The 17,706-nt window shown below is 47.0% G+C and overlaps 1 protein-coding gene across 7 annotated transcripts in view; it reads right to left on the reverse strand.

Moving 5' to 3' along the window:
* Positions 1-17,706, reverse strand: part of PPFIBP2 (PPFIA binding protein 2) — a 163,692-nt gene that overhangs the window by 93,481 nt on the left and 52,505 nt on the right. For 6 of the 7 annotated variants that reach the window (XM_042233096.1, XM_060399948.1, XM_042233094.2 and 3 more), the window contains exon 3: positions 13,122-13,336. In XM_042233096.1, the coding sequence (XP_042089030.1) occupies positions 13,122-13,336 (215 nt within the window). Of the gene's footprint in view, positions 1-56; positions 12,680-13,121; positions 13,337-17,706 lie in introns of those variants that run through there. The other variant, XM_060399959.1, reaches the window with a different exon arrangement.

A 17,706-nucleotide genomic window follows, 5' to 3' on the forward strand; every position in this document is an offset into this window, starting at 1 on the left:
GGAGGACTGCTGGTTCCCACACACAGCCTGACCCCCACCCAGCAGCCCACGCCTACCCCTTCTCTTCCAGGCCGGCGTCGGGCTGTGCCCTGAGGGAAGCTGATTGTTTCCAAAAAAGAACAGATTCAGAACCAGCTCCAGTTCGGCTTCTTGGCCCGGCTGGGGGTTTGCCATCCTGGGCGCTGGCGGCACCATCCAGTGTTGCCACCTTGGAGAGCTCTGCTCCCAGCCGTCGCTCCGGGGCTCCCTGAGGCCGCATTCTGCACAGGGACAGGTGGGAAAGAGCGAGTCCCAGGCCTGCCTCGCTGGCGGTCCCCACCCCAGACGTGTGTCCGTGAGGTCTAGGGAGCGCTCCGGGTAGGAGCCGGGGAGCTGGGCCTGCCTTCCTACTGGCAGGTCCCATGCTGGCTTTCCAGGGTGGTCTCCCCAGCACTCCCCACATGCTGGCCCCCTCCTCTTCACATTCCCACCTCCTTTGAGAGCTCTCTTAAAAACAGCTTTTCTCCCTTGCCCAACCCGCAACATGTGGCCATTGGCTCTGACTGGTTATGAAAGTGGTCTTTGATGTGGGTGCAAGGGGAACTGTGGTTACATGCAAGGGCTCTGAGCTCCGCTGCCATAAATGACTTGCAGACACACATCTTGTGACTGCGTGGGCCTTCCTGGCGCACCTTGGGAGTCAGCAGGGAGTTTCCTGGAGCTCCTAGCCTGAAGAGAAGGCATGCCGCTTATCATGGTATCTTCGCTGTCCACAGCCCAGAAGCAGGGCCTGAGGACAAAGCAGAAAACACGCACAGTCCCCCGCAGGCTGGTCCCGTCCACAGAGGACACAGAGGCGGCAGGAGGAGGGCTCTGGCCAGCAGCTGGCACGAGGGGGAGGAGTAGATTCCTGGAGACACACCCAGATCAGAGGCCAGAAAGAAAAAGCAGGCTCAGCTGCCCATGCCCTGAGCTCTCAAGCCGCCTTCTGCCTCTGGCCCAGTTCCAGAGTGCAGTGCGAGCCCTACTTGCTGAGGTCCCCTGACCTGGACGAGGGCAGGATGTGCTAGTCAAGATCCCTAAGGTTGCAGGGGTAGCTAGACCTTTCTTTTTTTTTTTTTTTTTTTTTCCTGTCTAAAAACCTGGAAAAGTCTTCATTTTGGTCAATACACATTTGCCCAGCATCCAAAGCAACTGAAACCAACTTCCTGCTCTGGGCAAATGAAGAATTTCCACGTGCCACGTAATAAAGGTATTTCTGGGGTGCTGGGGAGGAAGAAGCAAAGTCAATTTGAGGGTCTGTATGGGGAAAGGCCTGTACACCCTTGGAGAAAGACTGGTATCCTTTGGAAGGTTCCAGTGTGAGAGGAGAAAAGAGAGGACTGGACAGCAATGTAGCTGCCTTCCACTGCACGTGGGCTGGCTCCCTGCTACCCATGCCCCTCCCCACATCACTGCCTGCCCTGTGGTACTCAATCACACCTGTTCCCACTTCAGACAGGAGGACATGTGTCTGAGCTCTGATTCACATCTCTAGTTTCTACACCTAGCACAATTCTTAGCACACAGTAACAACTTCAATGATCTTTGAATGAAAGAATGAGGCTCAAATGGTGAAACTGGCAAGATAAGCCTGAAACTACTTGGAGGGAATGAGCTCCCCAGAGGTAAAGATGCTTGACTCAGAGAAGAGAGATAGGGTCAGCTTCATCTATTAGCTCAACTCATGTGTGATGAATTGGAGGTTGGGGGGGCGGGGAGGGCAGGAAAAGGGGAGAGAGGGGAAAGAGAAGCGGGAGGGGAGGAGGAAGGGAGGGGGAGAGAGGGGAAGAGGAATGGGAGGGGACAGGGAGAAGGGGAGCACAGGAGGGGAGGAGGGAACGGGAGGAGAGGAGACAGACAGGAGGCAGGAGGGGAAGAGAGAAGAGAGTAGGGAAGAGGGGAGGAGGGAGGAAATCCAGATAAACTGCAGCTAAATTCTTGACATATTTTTATGGTACCTCAAGTAGTAATTCTTACCTCAGTTCTTTTTTTCCTTTGAAACCCTAAATTTTATATTGTAATTAACTCAATCCACAAATAGCACTCTAAAGGCATAGGATCAAACCCATAGCTGTGCCCCCTCACTCAGAAGCCCACCCAGCCAGAGGCTCCTCACAGTGAGTCACAGAGGGGCTTTGGGGGATCAGACAGGCTCTTGACTACATCCGTAAAATGTATACAAAGCACTATGAGTATGTATAAATCACTATTTCTCTGAAATAGTTTTCATCAGATCATCAAAATGATCCATGACTCCCAAAAGATTGAAAGCCTGGGTTTTAGCCCATCTAAGTAGTTACTTGGAAAGGATTAGGCTGCCCTTATTAAGCATGGTGGGGGTGGTCCCACTTCTACTGTACTGCCCTGCGAGGCAGAGCCTCAGGGACTCCCTGGATCCATCACTAAAGGGAGAAGTCTTCAGGAGCCACACAGGATACACCAATAAGATTCATTACGGTAACCCTATAGCCCTCAGAGCCTTCCCAAAAGCAAGTCAAGGTCAGTGAGACTCAATTCATTACTGTCTGGAACATGAGGCAGCCAGCTGAAGGCAAAGAGCAGGCACCTGATCATTTGCGGGAGTGAAAACACACCTATGAGGCCAGAGCCATCAGTGAATTCATCCCAGGGTCCAGCGGGGAGACCTCAGGAGAGCTGCTTATCTGGCTGGAATCCCACGTATGCGGGAATGACTGTGGATGGAGTTCTGAGATTTGCTCCTCCTGCTGGTGGCCAGGAATCAGGCACAACTATGGACAGAGAAGGGTCATGAGCTAGTCAGCTGACCTCTGGCCTGCATCCTGAGCTCCAGCTCAGGGCTGAGCCTTGGCCTCTGGGCCATGATGATAGGTGCCAGGACACCCTGATACATCAAACACAGGCTTATGTCCTTCAGCAGGCATGCTGCACCGTGAGCCTACCTCTGGGAGAGGAAGGGACGGCCTGAGGACCGTGGGTGGTCCTTTGGGCTGCAAGGTCCTGCTTGTGCAACAGCATCCTGGCCCCATAGCCCAGGTACCCACAGTGTCCAGGCATGAAGACCCGTCTCCAAAATGGGTAACAGAAGGGGCGGCACACTCTGCCTGTAGAGGGCCAGATGGCAAACGTTTCAGGCTTGCGGGCCATATGGTTTGTTACAGTCGACTCTCTCATTTACAGCACAAAAGCAGCCACAGCTAATGTGGAAGCCAGTGAGGGTGGCTGTGTTCCAGTGACACTTTATGTGTGTGTGTGAACAGTAAGATTTAAATTTCACATCATTTTCACATCACAAATTAGTCTTCTTGTGATTTCCCATCAATCACTGGAAATCACAAAAAATCATGCTTGGCTTTCAGGGAATAACAGATAGGCAGCAGACCAAATACAGACCCTAGATTGCTGACCCCCGGGTGAGGATGATGTCTCTCTATAATGAATCTCCAGGGACAGAGGGCACTCTTGTAAAAATGCAGATTCAGGCCCAGCAGGTTGGGAATCGGGCCCGAGACTGGGCATCGCTAACAGTCTCCCCATCCTGCCAGTCTTAATGACTATATTTGAGGAGTAAAAGGAAACTATTTTCAGAAGTTCCTTGGAGCACAGGCTACTGAGCAGTTTGCCTGAAGTACGACTCCTCCTGAACCTTCCTACCTGCCTGAAAGGGCAGGACGCCCAGCGCTGTGACTCTGGCATGCCCTCTTTGCAGGCAGAGGGTGGGCGGGTGTCTACATGCTCAGACCTCAGGTCATGCTAACCCGGCAACACCGCCCACCATGTCCCCTGGGCCCGGAGCAGGAAACTGAGCGGGGAAGGATTTATTTGCTCTCCCACCAGTGTTTGCACATTCTTGCTCATTTATAAACATTGGTTCTTAGGGGCTGAACTAGTCTCGAGTCAGGTCTGAAAGAATCCAGATCTCCAGAATTTTAGTAAGGTGCAATTACTTGGAAGAGGGCAAAAAAAAAAAAAACACCCAAATTCAGGAAAATTAAAACTGCTAAGTTTGCAATGGCTAAAGGCCCCAGTTTGGGGTGTTATGCCAGGAAAAAAAAAACTTTCAAAATCCCCAAGGTATAGGAAACCTCTCTAGGACAGGGCCTGAAAAACACAGGTCAGGAAATGGAGAGCCATCCTAAGTAATAGTGTGCTAGTAAAAGGCACTGGGATTAAAGGTGTCTGGAGAGAGCTTCTTAGCTTTGATAATGGAAGGTCAGACCTCTGCTCCCAGGACCAGCAGTCATCCCTCTGGTCTCCTCCCCCAAGGAGAAGGGCGGGGGCACAAGCAGTGGAGGCATCCCAGGCCTATCCTTTGTCCACTGGCTTCCAAGGAAAATAATTCTTTTTGCCAGCTGACTCAGGTACACTGTCCAGCAACTTCACTAATGAGAGGAGCTTATGTCCTCTTTCAACGTGGCTGGCTGGGGGTGAGCGGAAGCAGGCAGTTATTTTTCTCACAAAGCGGGTTCCTGAGCTTTAGACTTTCCAGCATTTGTCCCTGACTCCCACCTAGTGGCTTTTTCCAGTACTGCACAGAGACAAGGGCCCTCCTCCAACCCGCACACCAGGCATCAGGAGAGAGGACAGGAGAGAAAGTACCTACAAGTCTGAGCTCTCAAGTTCACACCTATAGCAGGACACACACTGGAAACTGACTCACAAAGCCTTCATTTTTTTTTTTTTTTAATGAAAAACAATCACCAAATTTCCCCTTTTCTAACATCCAGAAAGCCAACATTTTCCTATATAATTCCTGCCTGTAACTTTTCAAAATGAACGCATTTGCCACACAAATACCCCATCCATCCATCTCTCACTCCAGGCCCTAGGTGGAGGACAGAGATACAGAGAATTGCAGGGCAAGCTGACGGCTTATAATTCATAAAACAGCTTCCTCCATCCTTTTTTTTCTCCCCCTAAACTCTGGCTTTTCAATATGGTGAACAGATTTGCTCCTCTGGCCAGAATGAAAGACTGCAGGCTGACTCTGGCAGGAACGCAGGGGCTTTGTTTGAGGAGCCGCCATCTGTGACAAGGTGGCTGAGCGGATGGGGGCTGGTGGGGGGTGGCCATGTGCCCTCCTGGGTCTGGTTTATTTCCTTATTTCTGGAGAATCTGGTTAAGAAGGTAACTGAGGGCACATGAATATCTGATATATAGACGGACAGAGGTGAGACCTAAGATGGGATTCACCTCCCCGGACCAGCTGAGCAGGCTCAGAGGAGGCTCCCCGGTCAGGGCATCCCATTTCACCGCTCCAGAGATGACGGCTTTGGCTGAGCCCTGACATGGAGCAGCTATACCAAGAGAGGTTCCCTAATTTGTCTCTACTTTGCAAACTTAAAGGTCCAGACTGAGGGACTTCTCTGGTGGTTCAGGGACTAAGAATCCACACTCCCAATGCAGGGGGCCCAGGGTTCAATCCCTGGTCAGGGAACTAGATCCTGCATGCCGAAACTAAGACCCAGCACAGTTAAATAAATAAATATATTTTTAACAAAAGTCCAGACTGAGGAAGGCAGGGACTGATGGTTACCAGGGGGCTGCTCTAAAGCCCTTAAACTGCAGAACTGGAATGCGTGGCCAGATCCTACAGAGGTATTGTCAAACCAGCTGTCATTTCCGGTAGGGAAACTGAGTCCCAGAGGAGGGAAACGAAGTCCACTCACATCCACATGAGGGTGGCATAGAGCTGGCCTTTTGGCTCATCCCTCCCTCCCACACTGCCTCACCTGGTCCATTCCCTTCCACCTGCCTGAACACGCTGAGCAGGACACCTGCAGCCTGGCCAAGGAGAGCCTGGGTTCCCCTGGGAGGCCAGGCCTGTTCCATGAACCCCACTTCCAGAAAGTAGCACAGAATACAGTCCCTCTGGAGGGTCTCTGCCAAGCTCTCCCCTTACCCACCCTCCCCTCTGCTGCTTCTGGGTTTGTCTTTGCTCAGACTTTAGTCCCTGAAACCTCAGGTTTTCACCAAAAAATCCCGTGGACCCACATCTGAAGTGATTAAACAGTGGGACAGTCCGATGCCTTGTGGATGAAGAATGTGTGTACCCGGCTATTAGAGAAGCCCCCAGAGATGCTCCATCTGGAGACTCTGCTGGCTCTAGTATTGCTTGGGCACCTCCCAGGAACCAGGCTCACTGGGTCTAATCACCCCTCCCTTTCTCACTCAGTTCAGTTCAGTCGCTCAGTCATGTCTGACTCTTTGCAACCCCATGGACTGTGGCACACAGGCTTCCCTGTCCATCACCAACTCCCAGAGTTTGCTTAAACTCATGGACATTAGGTTGGTGACGCCATCCAACCATTTCATCCTCTGTTGCCCCCTTCTCCTCCTGCCTTCAATCTTTCATAGCATCAGAGTCTTACTGGTTGGCTTCTCACTAGTTGGCTGTTTCCAGCTCCTTATGGGCTCCACTCCCCCTGAGAGCTTCACCCCTAGGTCACCACAAGCTTACCTGCACGGAGGGGAAAGAGGCGGCCTCTTTTTGGAACTCGCCTCCATTCCCGTCACAGCAGAGATGCTGTAGCCTTCTGGCATGGGCCTCAGCTTCATCTCCTGAAAGTCCTGACCCTGAGCTTGGCCTGGTCTGCCAGCCATGAAAGAGGGTCTCAATCTTATACTGTCAAAGGCTGGCCTCATTGATGCTACTCTGCAGGCCAGGCTCCATGAAGCCTGCTTGTCTTGGACTTCAGGAACCTTTCCTGTACAAAAGCCCTGTCCAAAGCTCCGTGGTGTGCCACCAACTTTGAGGATAAGCCCAGAGTTCAGACACAGATACTGAAACTGTGCCCCACAGAGTTTACAGAAGCTAATAATAGAAATTCCTGAATTTGTCTTATAGAACAACACATAAGGGAATAGCTTGTTAAAACTCTTTTGCTTATAAACTGCCCTCCTTGATTAAGCTGACTTGGTCTATTTCTTTCCTTCTATTTTCCTCCCTTTAATAGCATATCTTTCCAGCTTCACGCAGCCCAGCTATTTTCCAATTACTTGGAATCATTACCTGACCAGCATGAGCTGGGCAGGGGCTGGTTGGCACCAGCCTAAAGCTGAGTCTGTGCAGATGTCTGAATGAATGGCCTTTTGACGTCAGAGGATTGGAGAACTCCACCCTCAGATGATGCTAAGGGTCTCCATCTCCAACATGCGGAAACGTGAGTCCAGACGCACCTGCACAGAACACGGATTTCCTCACAGTCACCTCTCCCCTAAGACCACCCTGCTCATCCCATAAACACTCCAGCTCCCTCACCTTCAGTGAGGCAGATCTGAGACAGAGTCTCCTGTCTTCTCAGCTACCTTGAGAATAAACTCTTTCTTGGCTGTAAACTGTGGTACCTCAGTGTTTGACTTGCTGTGTGTCAGACAAACAGATCTGGTTGGGCAACAGTACTGTTCCTTTCCCAGGTGGCTCAGTGGTCAGGAATCCACCTGCCAATGCAGGAGATGCAAGAGACACAGGTTCAGTCCCTGGGTCAGCAAGATCCTCAGTATTCTTGCCTGGAGAATTCCATGGACAGAGGAATCCATGTGGTCACAAAAAGTCAGACACGACTGAGCACGCACTGCTCCTAGAACAAGGGAATCCGGGCCCTTCATTCCTTTTATCACTGAAGCCCCAGAGGGTCTCCAGCATAGAGAGCCCACACACACACACACACACACACACACACACTTCCAGACCTAAAGCCTACTCTTCCTGCCCAGAAAGGAAGGATCCTATTTTAGGCCCCAAAGCTCTGGAAATATGCTCACAATCCAGTACCCCTGAATCCTGGGCAGTTCTGTTCCACTGTATCTTTACCACAAGTCTGGCCTATTTATAACTTTTTCCAGGCCAAGGATCCTTGCTGCTGATGGCCACTGTGCCCACCCCTGCCAGCACCCAGCAGAGGAGGAACCAGCCCCACTGTAAAGAAACACAGCTGCCCATAGACAGTCTTTCTGACCACAGTGCACTAGGACCAGAGCTCCCTCACCACTTAAGACATAAGGGCAGGGGACCAGGACGAGTCTGCTGCTTGCTGTAACCACCAACCACTCCCCGACATCCACCATGGCCCCTTCAGCAGCCCCTGTTTCTGTGCACTACAGTCGCCATCATCTGAGCCTGAAGATCCCCGTTGCAGCTACTGATGAACAGAAGACTGTGATTCCTACCATATGATCCTCTCCCCTCTCACCACAGCTAATTACTGGCCTTTGGGTGGACATCTGACCCAAAGGCAGCTAGTCCATAGCTGAGTGTAAGTGAGAATGTCTTTAATTTCTATTTCTTTTGCATTTGATATTTCTTCATATACTTGGAGGACTTAGTCCAAAAATTCTGAATTAGGTCAATGAGATTCTCTCCTTCGGGGGTTAACACACATACACAGAAAACATGAACTTGTCAGTCAACAAGAAGACTAACATCAGACCTAAAGGATGTATGGCAGTCACCATGAGCTCTCTTCCTAATGGCCATTCGTTTCCCCTACTTCTTGGTTCCTCCCTGACAGAGGTTCCCCTCCACTGTGATGAGAGTGCCAGCCTCCCTTGCAGCTAGGGTACGCACATGCAAACAAATCTTGACCACTGGGACCATATGGGAAGCTGCTGGGAGGTTTCACATAGAGGTTTTCCTCCCCAGTTTATAAGAAGAGGACATGTTCTACCTCTGGACACAACTATCTGTGTGAAGGGAGGCTGCCCAGAGATGCAAGTAGCCTTCTTGCAACTTGCCTTACTTCTTAGGGCAGCAGTACCCCAACCTTTTTAGCACCAGGGATCAATTTCATGGAAGACAATTTTTCCATGGGTGGGGGTGGGGTGAATGGTTTCAGAATGATTCAAGCTCATTACCTTTATGTGCCCTTTATTTCTAACCTAATGCCACTGCTGATCTGACAGGAAGTACTGGTCTGCAGCCTACAGCTTGGGGACCCCTGTGTTAGGGGACATGCCTCAGGAAAAACCAACCCCTGGAGATGGGGAGGGAGAAAGATAAGAAAGGTCAGTGTCTATAACGTCATCCCAGAGCCACTGATTTAACCCTGGGACCACCCATCCCCTGGACATTTATTAGTTACATATAACTAATACATGTATTATTAGTTATATGTTAGTAACATAACATATAATGTTAGTGAGATATAAACCTCCTTACTGTTCATATTTTATTAAGAAAGAATCCCCACTGACAGATGTCATGAGGCAGGGCTGGGTCATGCTAGGCCAGATTATGACAACTGACATTTATGGCGAAGGAGAACAGTGCAAACATCCAAGATACCATGAATGAGAAATGAGAGCCTGGCTTCAAGCTATCTTATTAGTTCCAATTCTGAGTCACATGTGTTTTGTGTGTTTTTGTGGGGGTTAGGAGGGTAACAATTTGTGTGAGTCTCTGGTTTAAGGCAGTGCTCTACAAACTTTAAAGTGAATATGAATCACCTGGAAATGGTTCAGCGGATTGGGGAGGGGAGAGGCAAAGTCTAGCTATTTTTTTCTTTAAGACAAGTTATCAGGGAATGCCAAAGCTGCTGGTCCAGAAACTACAATTTGAACAGCAATACCTTCTAATTAAAAGTATCAAACTAGACTTCCCTGGTGGTCCAGTGGTTAAGAATCTGCCCACCAATGCAGGCGACAAGGGTTTGATCCCTGGACTGGGAAGATTCCATATGCCACGGGGTAGCTAAGCTCGTGCACCACAACTGCTGAGCCCAGGCTCCACAAAGAGAAGCCACCGCAATGAGAAGACCACGCATAGCAACTAGAGAGTAGCCCCCCTCACCACAAATAGAAAAAGCCTACACACAGCAAAAAAGACCCAGTGCAGCCAAAAATAAACAAATAAAATTTTAAATAAATAAATGAAAGTACCAACCTAAGGCAATCTAAAATTAATCTGAAGAGGAGCTGTGGGTTTGTTCACTGCCTTGAATTCTATTTCCATACAGATAAGACCCGCTATGGACTGTGTGTGCACCAGCTTGTAAAATGACTTTAAATCTGGGAAAACGAAAATACACACAGGTGGTCTCCGTCCAGAATCAAAACCCTAACAACCAGCCCTGGTATCTTGGAATGTTTATATGAACTTTTGACCCCGCCCCCCTGAAAGTACACCACTCATAGGTTGCTGATGGCCATAATTACTCCAAAAGATTTATGAATGCAACAACTTTTAGAAACATCTATCCCAAGGCAAGCATTTCCCCAACTGTTATAAAGAGGCACCAAAACAGATCTGCAAATCTGAACGCAAGCTGTTTTCTGGGATGGATCTTGCAAAACCAACCACCACTACTTTTAGATCCAAAATAGTTTTTTAAGAACCTCTTTTGGTAAATTATAAAAGTTAGATCCTTATTTCTAAAAAGACTGCAGATGAATACAAATCAAACTATAAACCTACTGGGGAGAGTATACAGGTGAATATTATTGGTCAAGTAGGACCTTTCTAGAAAGAAAAGAAGCTCAAACAGGAATGATTGATAAAATTACAATTCTTTTATAATTTAAAAAAAAAAAAAAAACACCAAAAACTACATTTAAAAACGAAAGTGAGGAAAAGGAACACCACAAAGCAAAGAGCTAGTAAAAAGTCATTAAATATAAGAAAAGCACTAAAACCCAAATAGGGTCAAGGAGGCAAGAATACAGATGCTAACAGATCAGACTACAGCAGGCACAGCCAAGAGACTCAAAATAACCGCTGGGTTGCGTATGTGAAGAAAATATTAAAACTATTTTCTTAACTGGTCTTTTAAAAAGGATCTTCTACTGGGACTATGTTTTATAACTTACATATATTAGGACAATTCTCCATATATGAATATGTATATTTGGAGACTGAATTTTTTTTTTCATATTGGGGTATGAGATCAAAAGTTTGGAAACCATACAGAAGAATAAATATCAATAAGCTTATTTAAAAATTCAGCCTTTCTACTAAACAAGGAAATGGAAAGATAAAATGAAAATCTTTTTCCTATGAAATTAGCTGTTTTTTCAATCTTAGTGCTTGTTGTTGATCAGGATGTACCTCAAACCCTGCCAAAGAAAATATAAATGGGCAAAATCTTTCTGAAAAGCAGTTTGGAAAAAATGTGTCACAAGGCTTAAAGATATTAATACCTTTGATCAGAGTTTGCCAGACTTAGCAAACTGCATGAAACACACTTATTAAAAAATATCATTTATCTAAAATTCCAACTTAACGGAACATTCTGCATTTTATCTGTTAAGCCTGCTTTAACTATTATTCTACTTTCACGAGTCCATCTGAAGAAAATATTTAGAGATAAATATTTCTAGACAAAGACAGTCTCTACAGCAATGCCACGTTATCTCAATTCAATATTAGAGGAATGGCTACATAAATTCAGGCACATCTGTGCAAGGTAAATATACATAGTCACTGCAAATTATGTATTGATAGTCTGTCTTTATCCTGCTTCATGCAGATATTCACAAGTTTTGCTGAAAAAATGTTCAGTGTTTCCTGCCCTGCACTGGCTAGAAATGGTACATATTATCCAATACATGTGCACCGTCTCACCTTTCTAAAGTTTAATAAGCTCTGAGTTCTAAAATGCATCTAGACCCAAGGATTTCAGGCTAATGAATTATGAACCTGTATCATTTTCTTGAGGCTTCATAAAATTTTCTGTAAACACTGCAGCCTGAGTCAGTACTAGCAGGATTGCAAGGAGGGATAGATGTCCATGCCAGGAGTAAAGTGAGCTAGAGAGTCGCAGCCGCACAAAGAGATGAGCAGCAGATGGTCAGATGGGACAGGGCAGAAGCCAGGACCAGCATCATAGAGCAAATACAGTAACAGCCTGGGCATGCCTCTCTAGGGAGGCAAAGGGGATCCTCTAGCTGGGGAAAAAGAGGACCAACCTACCTAAGCCATTCCCCGGCAATTTCCAACCTAGTTAAAAGAGCATGTGGAGGGCTTCCCCAGTAGTCCAGTGCATGGGTTTGATCCCTGGTCTGGAAAGATCCCTCATGCTGCAGGGCAACTAATTCCATGAGCCACAATTACTGAGCCCTCCCTCTAGAACCTTCGAGACGAAACTATTGATCCCACATGCTCTGGAGCCCGTGCTCCACAAGAGAAGCCACGGCAATGAGAAGCCCCCACACACAATTAGAGGGTAGCCCTAGCCCCCACCACCACAGCTAGAGAAAGCCCACACGCAGCAATGGACCCCACACAGCCAAAAATAAAGCAGCAAATAAATAAAAAGAGCCTGTGGAGAAGCAGGTGGGGGCTTTTATCATCAGTCTGAGAGAACCACCAAGAACCGTCTTCATGCAGGGAAGGGATGAGAAGCTGGTCTGCAAACCAGAACTGTAACAGGCCAAGACCCACCCAGGAGCCTTCACCTTCCTCTGTGGGCAATCTCGGTTGCTGCTGTAACTAATTACCACAAACTCAGTGACTTGCAAGGACACAAATTCATTATCTTACAGTTCTGGAGGTCAGAAGTCTAAAATGGTTCTTACTGGGCTAAAATCAAGCTGTGGGTAAGACTGCTTTCCTTTCTGGAGGACAGGCCAGTTTTCCAGCTCCTAGTGGCTGCCTGTGTCCCCTGGTTCTTGGCCCTTCCATCTTCAAAGCCAGCAGCGGTTGGGGGGTGGGGTGTGAGTCCTTCGCCCATCCCATCACTCCAACACTGACTCTTCTGCCTCCCCTTCCTTTTACAAGGATGCCAGAGATTACACTGAGCCCACCTGGATAACTCAGACCACTCTTCCCACTTTAAGTTCAGCTGATTAGCAACCTTAATTCCACCTGATTCCTTCCACCACATATGGAAACTTATTCACAGGTTCCGGCAATCAGGATGTAAGCATCTTCAGAAGATCATTATTCTCCCTACCACCCTGGCATGGGCATGTTACAGAACCCTAGGTTGACAGCCTACGTAACAAAAATATTGAACAACACATATCATGAACATGATAAAGAATTCATCAGTGTTCAGAGGAAGGCATGGGGATGTGACTATCGACGGAGTCCTGAAGAGGAGGAGCTAGGGCACCTCGGATAAACCTGATGGCATTCCACGGGCCCCATGACTGTGCTCCCCCACCCAGGCCGTGGGCCTACTCACCGAGCTCTCCTTGAACCACTCCTTTATGTAGGCAGCTGTGGGGCCCGGGATCTGGCTCAGGAGGGCTGCCCTCTCCTGAGGATGCTCCAGCATCTCCAAGGCCAGCCTCAAGTCCTCGACGAGATGGAGCACTGGGAAGGGGTTCATGTAGGAGGCTGGGGAGGCCGGTCCAGGCTCACAGGTACCATCGCTAATATCTGCCCCTGTTTTAGTTCCTGGAACAAGAGAGAGGTGGGAATCTGAGTAAGAATGGTGGATGCCATGGGCAAGGAACTGGTAAAGAGCAAAGTTGGTGAAAGAGGAGGGGAGAAGGACGGATCAGAAGACTAGATGGCCACTTCGATCTCACAGAATCACTCACAAAGTGAACTTTGCAGAAATCATCTTTCATCCTGGGTTGGGCATGAGAAAGAAGATGACTGTGCCCATTGTGGCTGGCTGGGGGAACCTCACATGCTCAGAGAAGCAGGAGGGCACAGCCAGACCTCACCTGCGATTAAGTACTTGTGTGCTAAAACAGTGAGATGCCAGTCCCCAGCTGTGAGATGAATAAATATGTCTTTGAACTTAAAGCGGTAAACTGTATGCACAGAGAGCCGCACATCCTTGTATGCCCATTCCACCCGCCTCACCCCAAGGTGGATCCTCACTCTGGGCTGGTCTAATGACTTGCTCTGACCAACAGGATGCAGAGGAAATGATGCTGTGTGGGATATGGTGAGAAGGAGTGAATCAAAATCTTTCTAGATCTTCCCAGTTGGGCGATTCTATATCCTCTGATACACTCACACCTTTGACGTGTATTTAACACTGTGTGTATCCATATTTCATCTCCCTTCATGGACTGTGAAGTCTCTGAGGGCAGAGCCCCTGTTATCATTGGCTGACACAGTTATCATGCCCCCTGCCCAGTAGACTGTGAGGGGAACTGGCTGAATGTCTGTATATATGCTTGGATGAGTAGCTAAGAGCAAGAATGCCTGGATTTCCACAGAGATCTGGGATACTGGGTCAGCTTTTTCTAAATTGGTATGTCCCAATTTGCCTTTCTAAACCCCACCATTAAAAAAGAAGAAGAAAAAAAAAAGTCTTCTTTGCACAGATGGCGATATATTTTCTAAACCAAAACTGGGACAACAGAGTCTAACAAAGGATTTCTGTGCTTCTTTCATCAGTTAAGAAATATTTTAGAAAATATGGTTCATGGTGGAATTTCCAGGGCATTTGAATTGTTTATAAAGCCAACAGAATAAAATATTTGAAATCAGGACTCTTGCTGGAAAATGTGGGCTGTAGAGCCACCACATCCACGGTTACACTGCAGGCCTGTCGTCTAATTCCAGGTTCCTCTACTCTTTTCAAAGCCAACTTCCTACTTGCCATGGCAGTCTTTGGAATGAGAAATCCACACAGAAGGAAACAATTACTTTTAGATTGCTGGTTTGCTTTCTGAAAGTGCAGGTTAGAGGGAATTGTGGATCACAATCCACAAACAAGTCCGTGGCTCTGGGGAGCTAGGAGATGGCCCCGTTACCCCAACTCTGATGTGTGCTCACCACTTTCTGGCTTCTACAAATCCAATTAAGAGTTGCCTAGGAAAGGTCACAGTCAAAAACTTCAAGAAAGAAAACGGACAGAAGTGGAGCAAGACCCCCCGTCTCTGAACAAATGCTAAATCATGCCTCTCCATCCTGAACACACTCCTACACACACACACACACACACACACACACACACACACACACGCGCGCGCGCGCATTTACAAATGTCGGATAAGTCAGGCCAGAAGTATGTGGGAAGACTGATTTTCATTCACTTTCTATCAGTGAGTCCTTGGATGAGTCCCTTCCATTCTGCGGGCCACTCCCTGCCCCCAAAGCCTTGGGATTTTCTTACTATTCAACTACTGTATGTGTGTGTAAAGGTGTATGAGTGTGTGCGTATCTGTGTCCATTTTTGCATGTAATGTGTACATACATAAAAGGCTTTAATTTTTATTTCTTTACAATTTACATCAATATATAGGCTCAGAAAATGGTCCAAAATGGTGAAACTCCTTAGGCCTAGCACTAGCAAAAGTAACAATTACCCAGAGGACCCAGTTCCACATGCCACACAGATTCTCTACAGCCAACGGACTGCTTCGGAAAAACTACAGTCACAGAGGGAAACACATGAAAACAGGACTATCAGACGCAACAATTAAGCAACTGCATACCCTCATACCTGGGTTTAACAAAACAACACAGAAGTGACAATAACAGAAGGCAAGATGTTGACCCCTAAAATGCCTCTCAGAAAACAGTGGCTCACCTCCTGTTCAAGCCCTAATAAAGTTTCTCTTTGGGGGCAATCTCTCAATTACTTTATCTTGAACAATAAAGCATTCTTTGGAGAAGACAGATTAATACAAAGGGCTTCAGTTTTATATACATACTGAAATTCTCTACAGATGCCAGAGTCCCGCCTCCAGGGTTCTAGTTTGATTGGTCTGAGGCTGATCTGGGATAACGAAAAGCTCCCCAGGTGATTCCAGTGTGCACTTTAAGTGGAAACCATTGACTAGCAAATCAAACGGAAAGGGCAATGGCACCCCACTCCAGTACTCTTGCCTGAAAATCCCATGGACGGAGGAGTCTGGTAGGCTGCAGTCCATGGGGTCGCGAAGAGTCGGACACGACTGAGTGACTTCACTTTCACTTTTCACTTTCATGCATCGGAGAAGGAAATGGCAACCCACTCCAGTGTTCTTGCCTGGAGAATCCCAGGGACAGGGGAGCCTGGTGGGCTGCCATCTATGGGGTCACACAGAGTCAGACACGACTGAAGCGACAGCAGCAGCAGCAGCAAATCAAATTAATCAATGCCAAGTTTTGAGGTTTAGAGAGGACACTCCTGAGAATTTTTATCTGAAGCACATTAAAACCAAAATTTAATACAGATTCAGTAATTGTTAGGGGGAGATGAAACAACCCAAAATGCAATTATAGGATTTTATCGAAAGCCTTTCAATGGTCATGTTCAAAAGCAACTAAGTATGTGTAGCAGTTATTAGGATTATTCAGAAATGTTTTGGATCTCCTCCACTTAAGCTCATACTGGGACAACCTTCTGCCCCTTGAAGCTACTCACAGCCACATGACTTCCTCTGACCAATAAACATGAAAAGTGACATCGTCACTTCTAGAAGAAGGTCTTTAGGAACAAGAACATAATTCCTTTTATCCCTTTCACTTGCTCCGGCCTCTGGCAATGGTGGGAACTGAATCTACCCATGTTCCAAAGAGATGATGACACAGACCAGAGCCCTAAGCAGACCTGGGGCAGTGGGGGAACTTGTGGTATAAGCTGTTCCAAGGCAACTGATACTGTGGGACTGTTTGTTACTGCAGCGTGATGACTTAGCCTGTCTTCATTTACATGATATATGTTACACAATTCAGAGATACATACATACAAACGAGGTAAACTTTTTAAAAACGATCTTTATCAAACAAATGAGGTTCTTCGACATGAGATGAAATAACTGATGACAGCCTTGTATGTGAATTTTCAAAGTGCTGTGTTTACAACAACTTAAAATTTAAAATATGGACTCTAAAACTCTGCACATCAAAAGCGTTATACATGTTGGTAGCTCCAGCACTACCTGGGAGTGTGGTGCAAATGCAGACTCTCAGGCCCCACCTCTACATTTATCGACATCCCCAAATGCTCTTCAACTGCTCTGGGATGCTATATTTTTATTCAGAAACTAGCTCTTATAATGACAGAAATAGTATGTTCGGATAAAGGTAAAATGCTTGAATAAAAGTATTATTTAAAATGTGCTGGTGAGACAAAAAATTCGTAATTTTCTGCAAATTAGTGTCTGTAAATACACATGTGACTAAATATTATGAGTACTTGTCTATTTGGGAATATATTTGGACATATGTTTTACCTAAAGGGAAGTAAAAAAGGAAGATGTAGAAACTTTAATGAAAGGACAAGAAAGCATGAGAAAAGAACAGAAATTTGGAAAAGAACCAACTGGAAACCAAAACACAAAGAATACAGTTACTCAGCTTAGAAAATTAAGTGCATAGGTTAAACAGAGAAGAGAATTACTGGAATGGAAGGTGGAAGAAGCTATTGAAGCAGAGGCGAAAGAGAAAATGGTTATGGATTTATCACCAATAAAATCTTTATTCGGGCTTCCCTGGTGGCTCGGTGGTAGTGAATGTGCCTGTGAAAGCAGGAGACACAGGTTCCAGCCCTGATCCAAGAAGACCCCACATGCTGCAGAGCAGCTAAGCCACAAACACTGAGCCTGCGCTCGAGAGCCTGGGAGCCACAACTGCTGAGCCCACATGCTGCAATTATTGAAGCGCCCTAGAGCCTGTGGTCTGCAACAAGAGAAGCCACCACAATGAGAAGCCCGTGCAACAGAACTAGAGACAAGCCCTCGCTGCAACAAAGGCCCAGAACAGCCAAAAATAAATAAATTAAATTAAAAAAAATCTTCAGTCTTCTCAGTTTAAAGACACACATTGAGTCCCCAAAGGGATACATTAAAACAAATCCTAGCAACAACACAGTGAAA

The sequence above is a fragment of the Ovis aries genome, chromosome 15, assembly GCF_016772045.2.
Source record: "Ovis aries strain OAR_USU_Benz2616 breed Rambouillet chromosome 15, ARS-UI_Ramb_v3.0, whole genome shotgun sequence".
NCBI classification, from domain to species: Eukaryota; Metazoa; Chordata; class Mammalia; order Artiodactyla; family Bovidae; genus Ovis; species Ovis aries.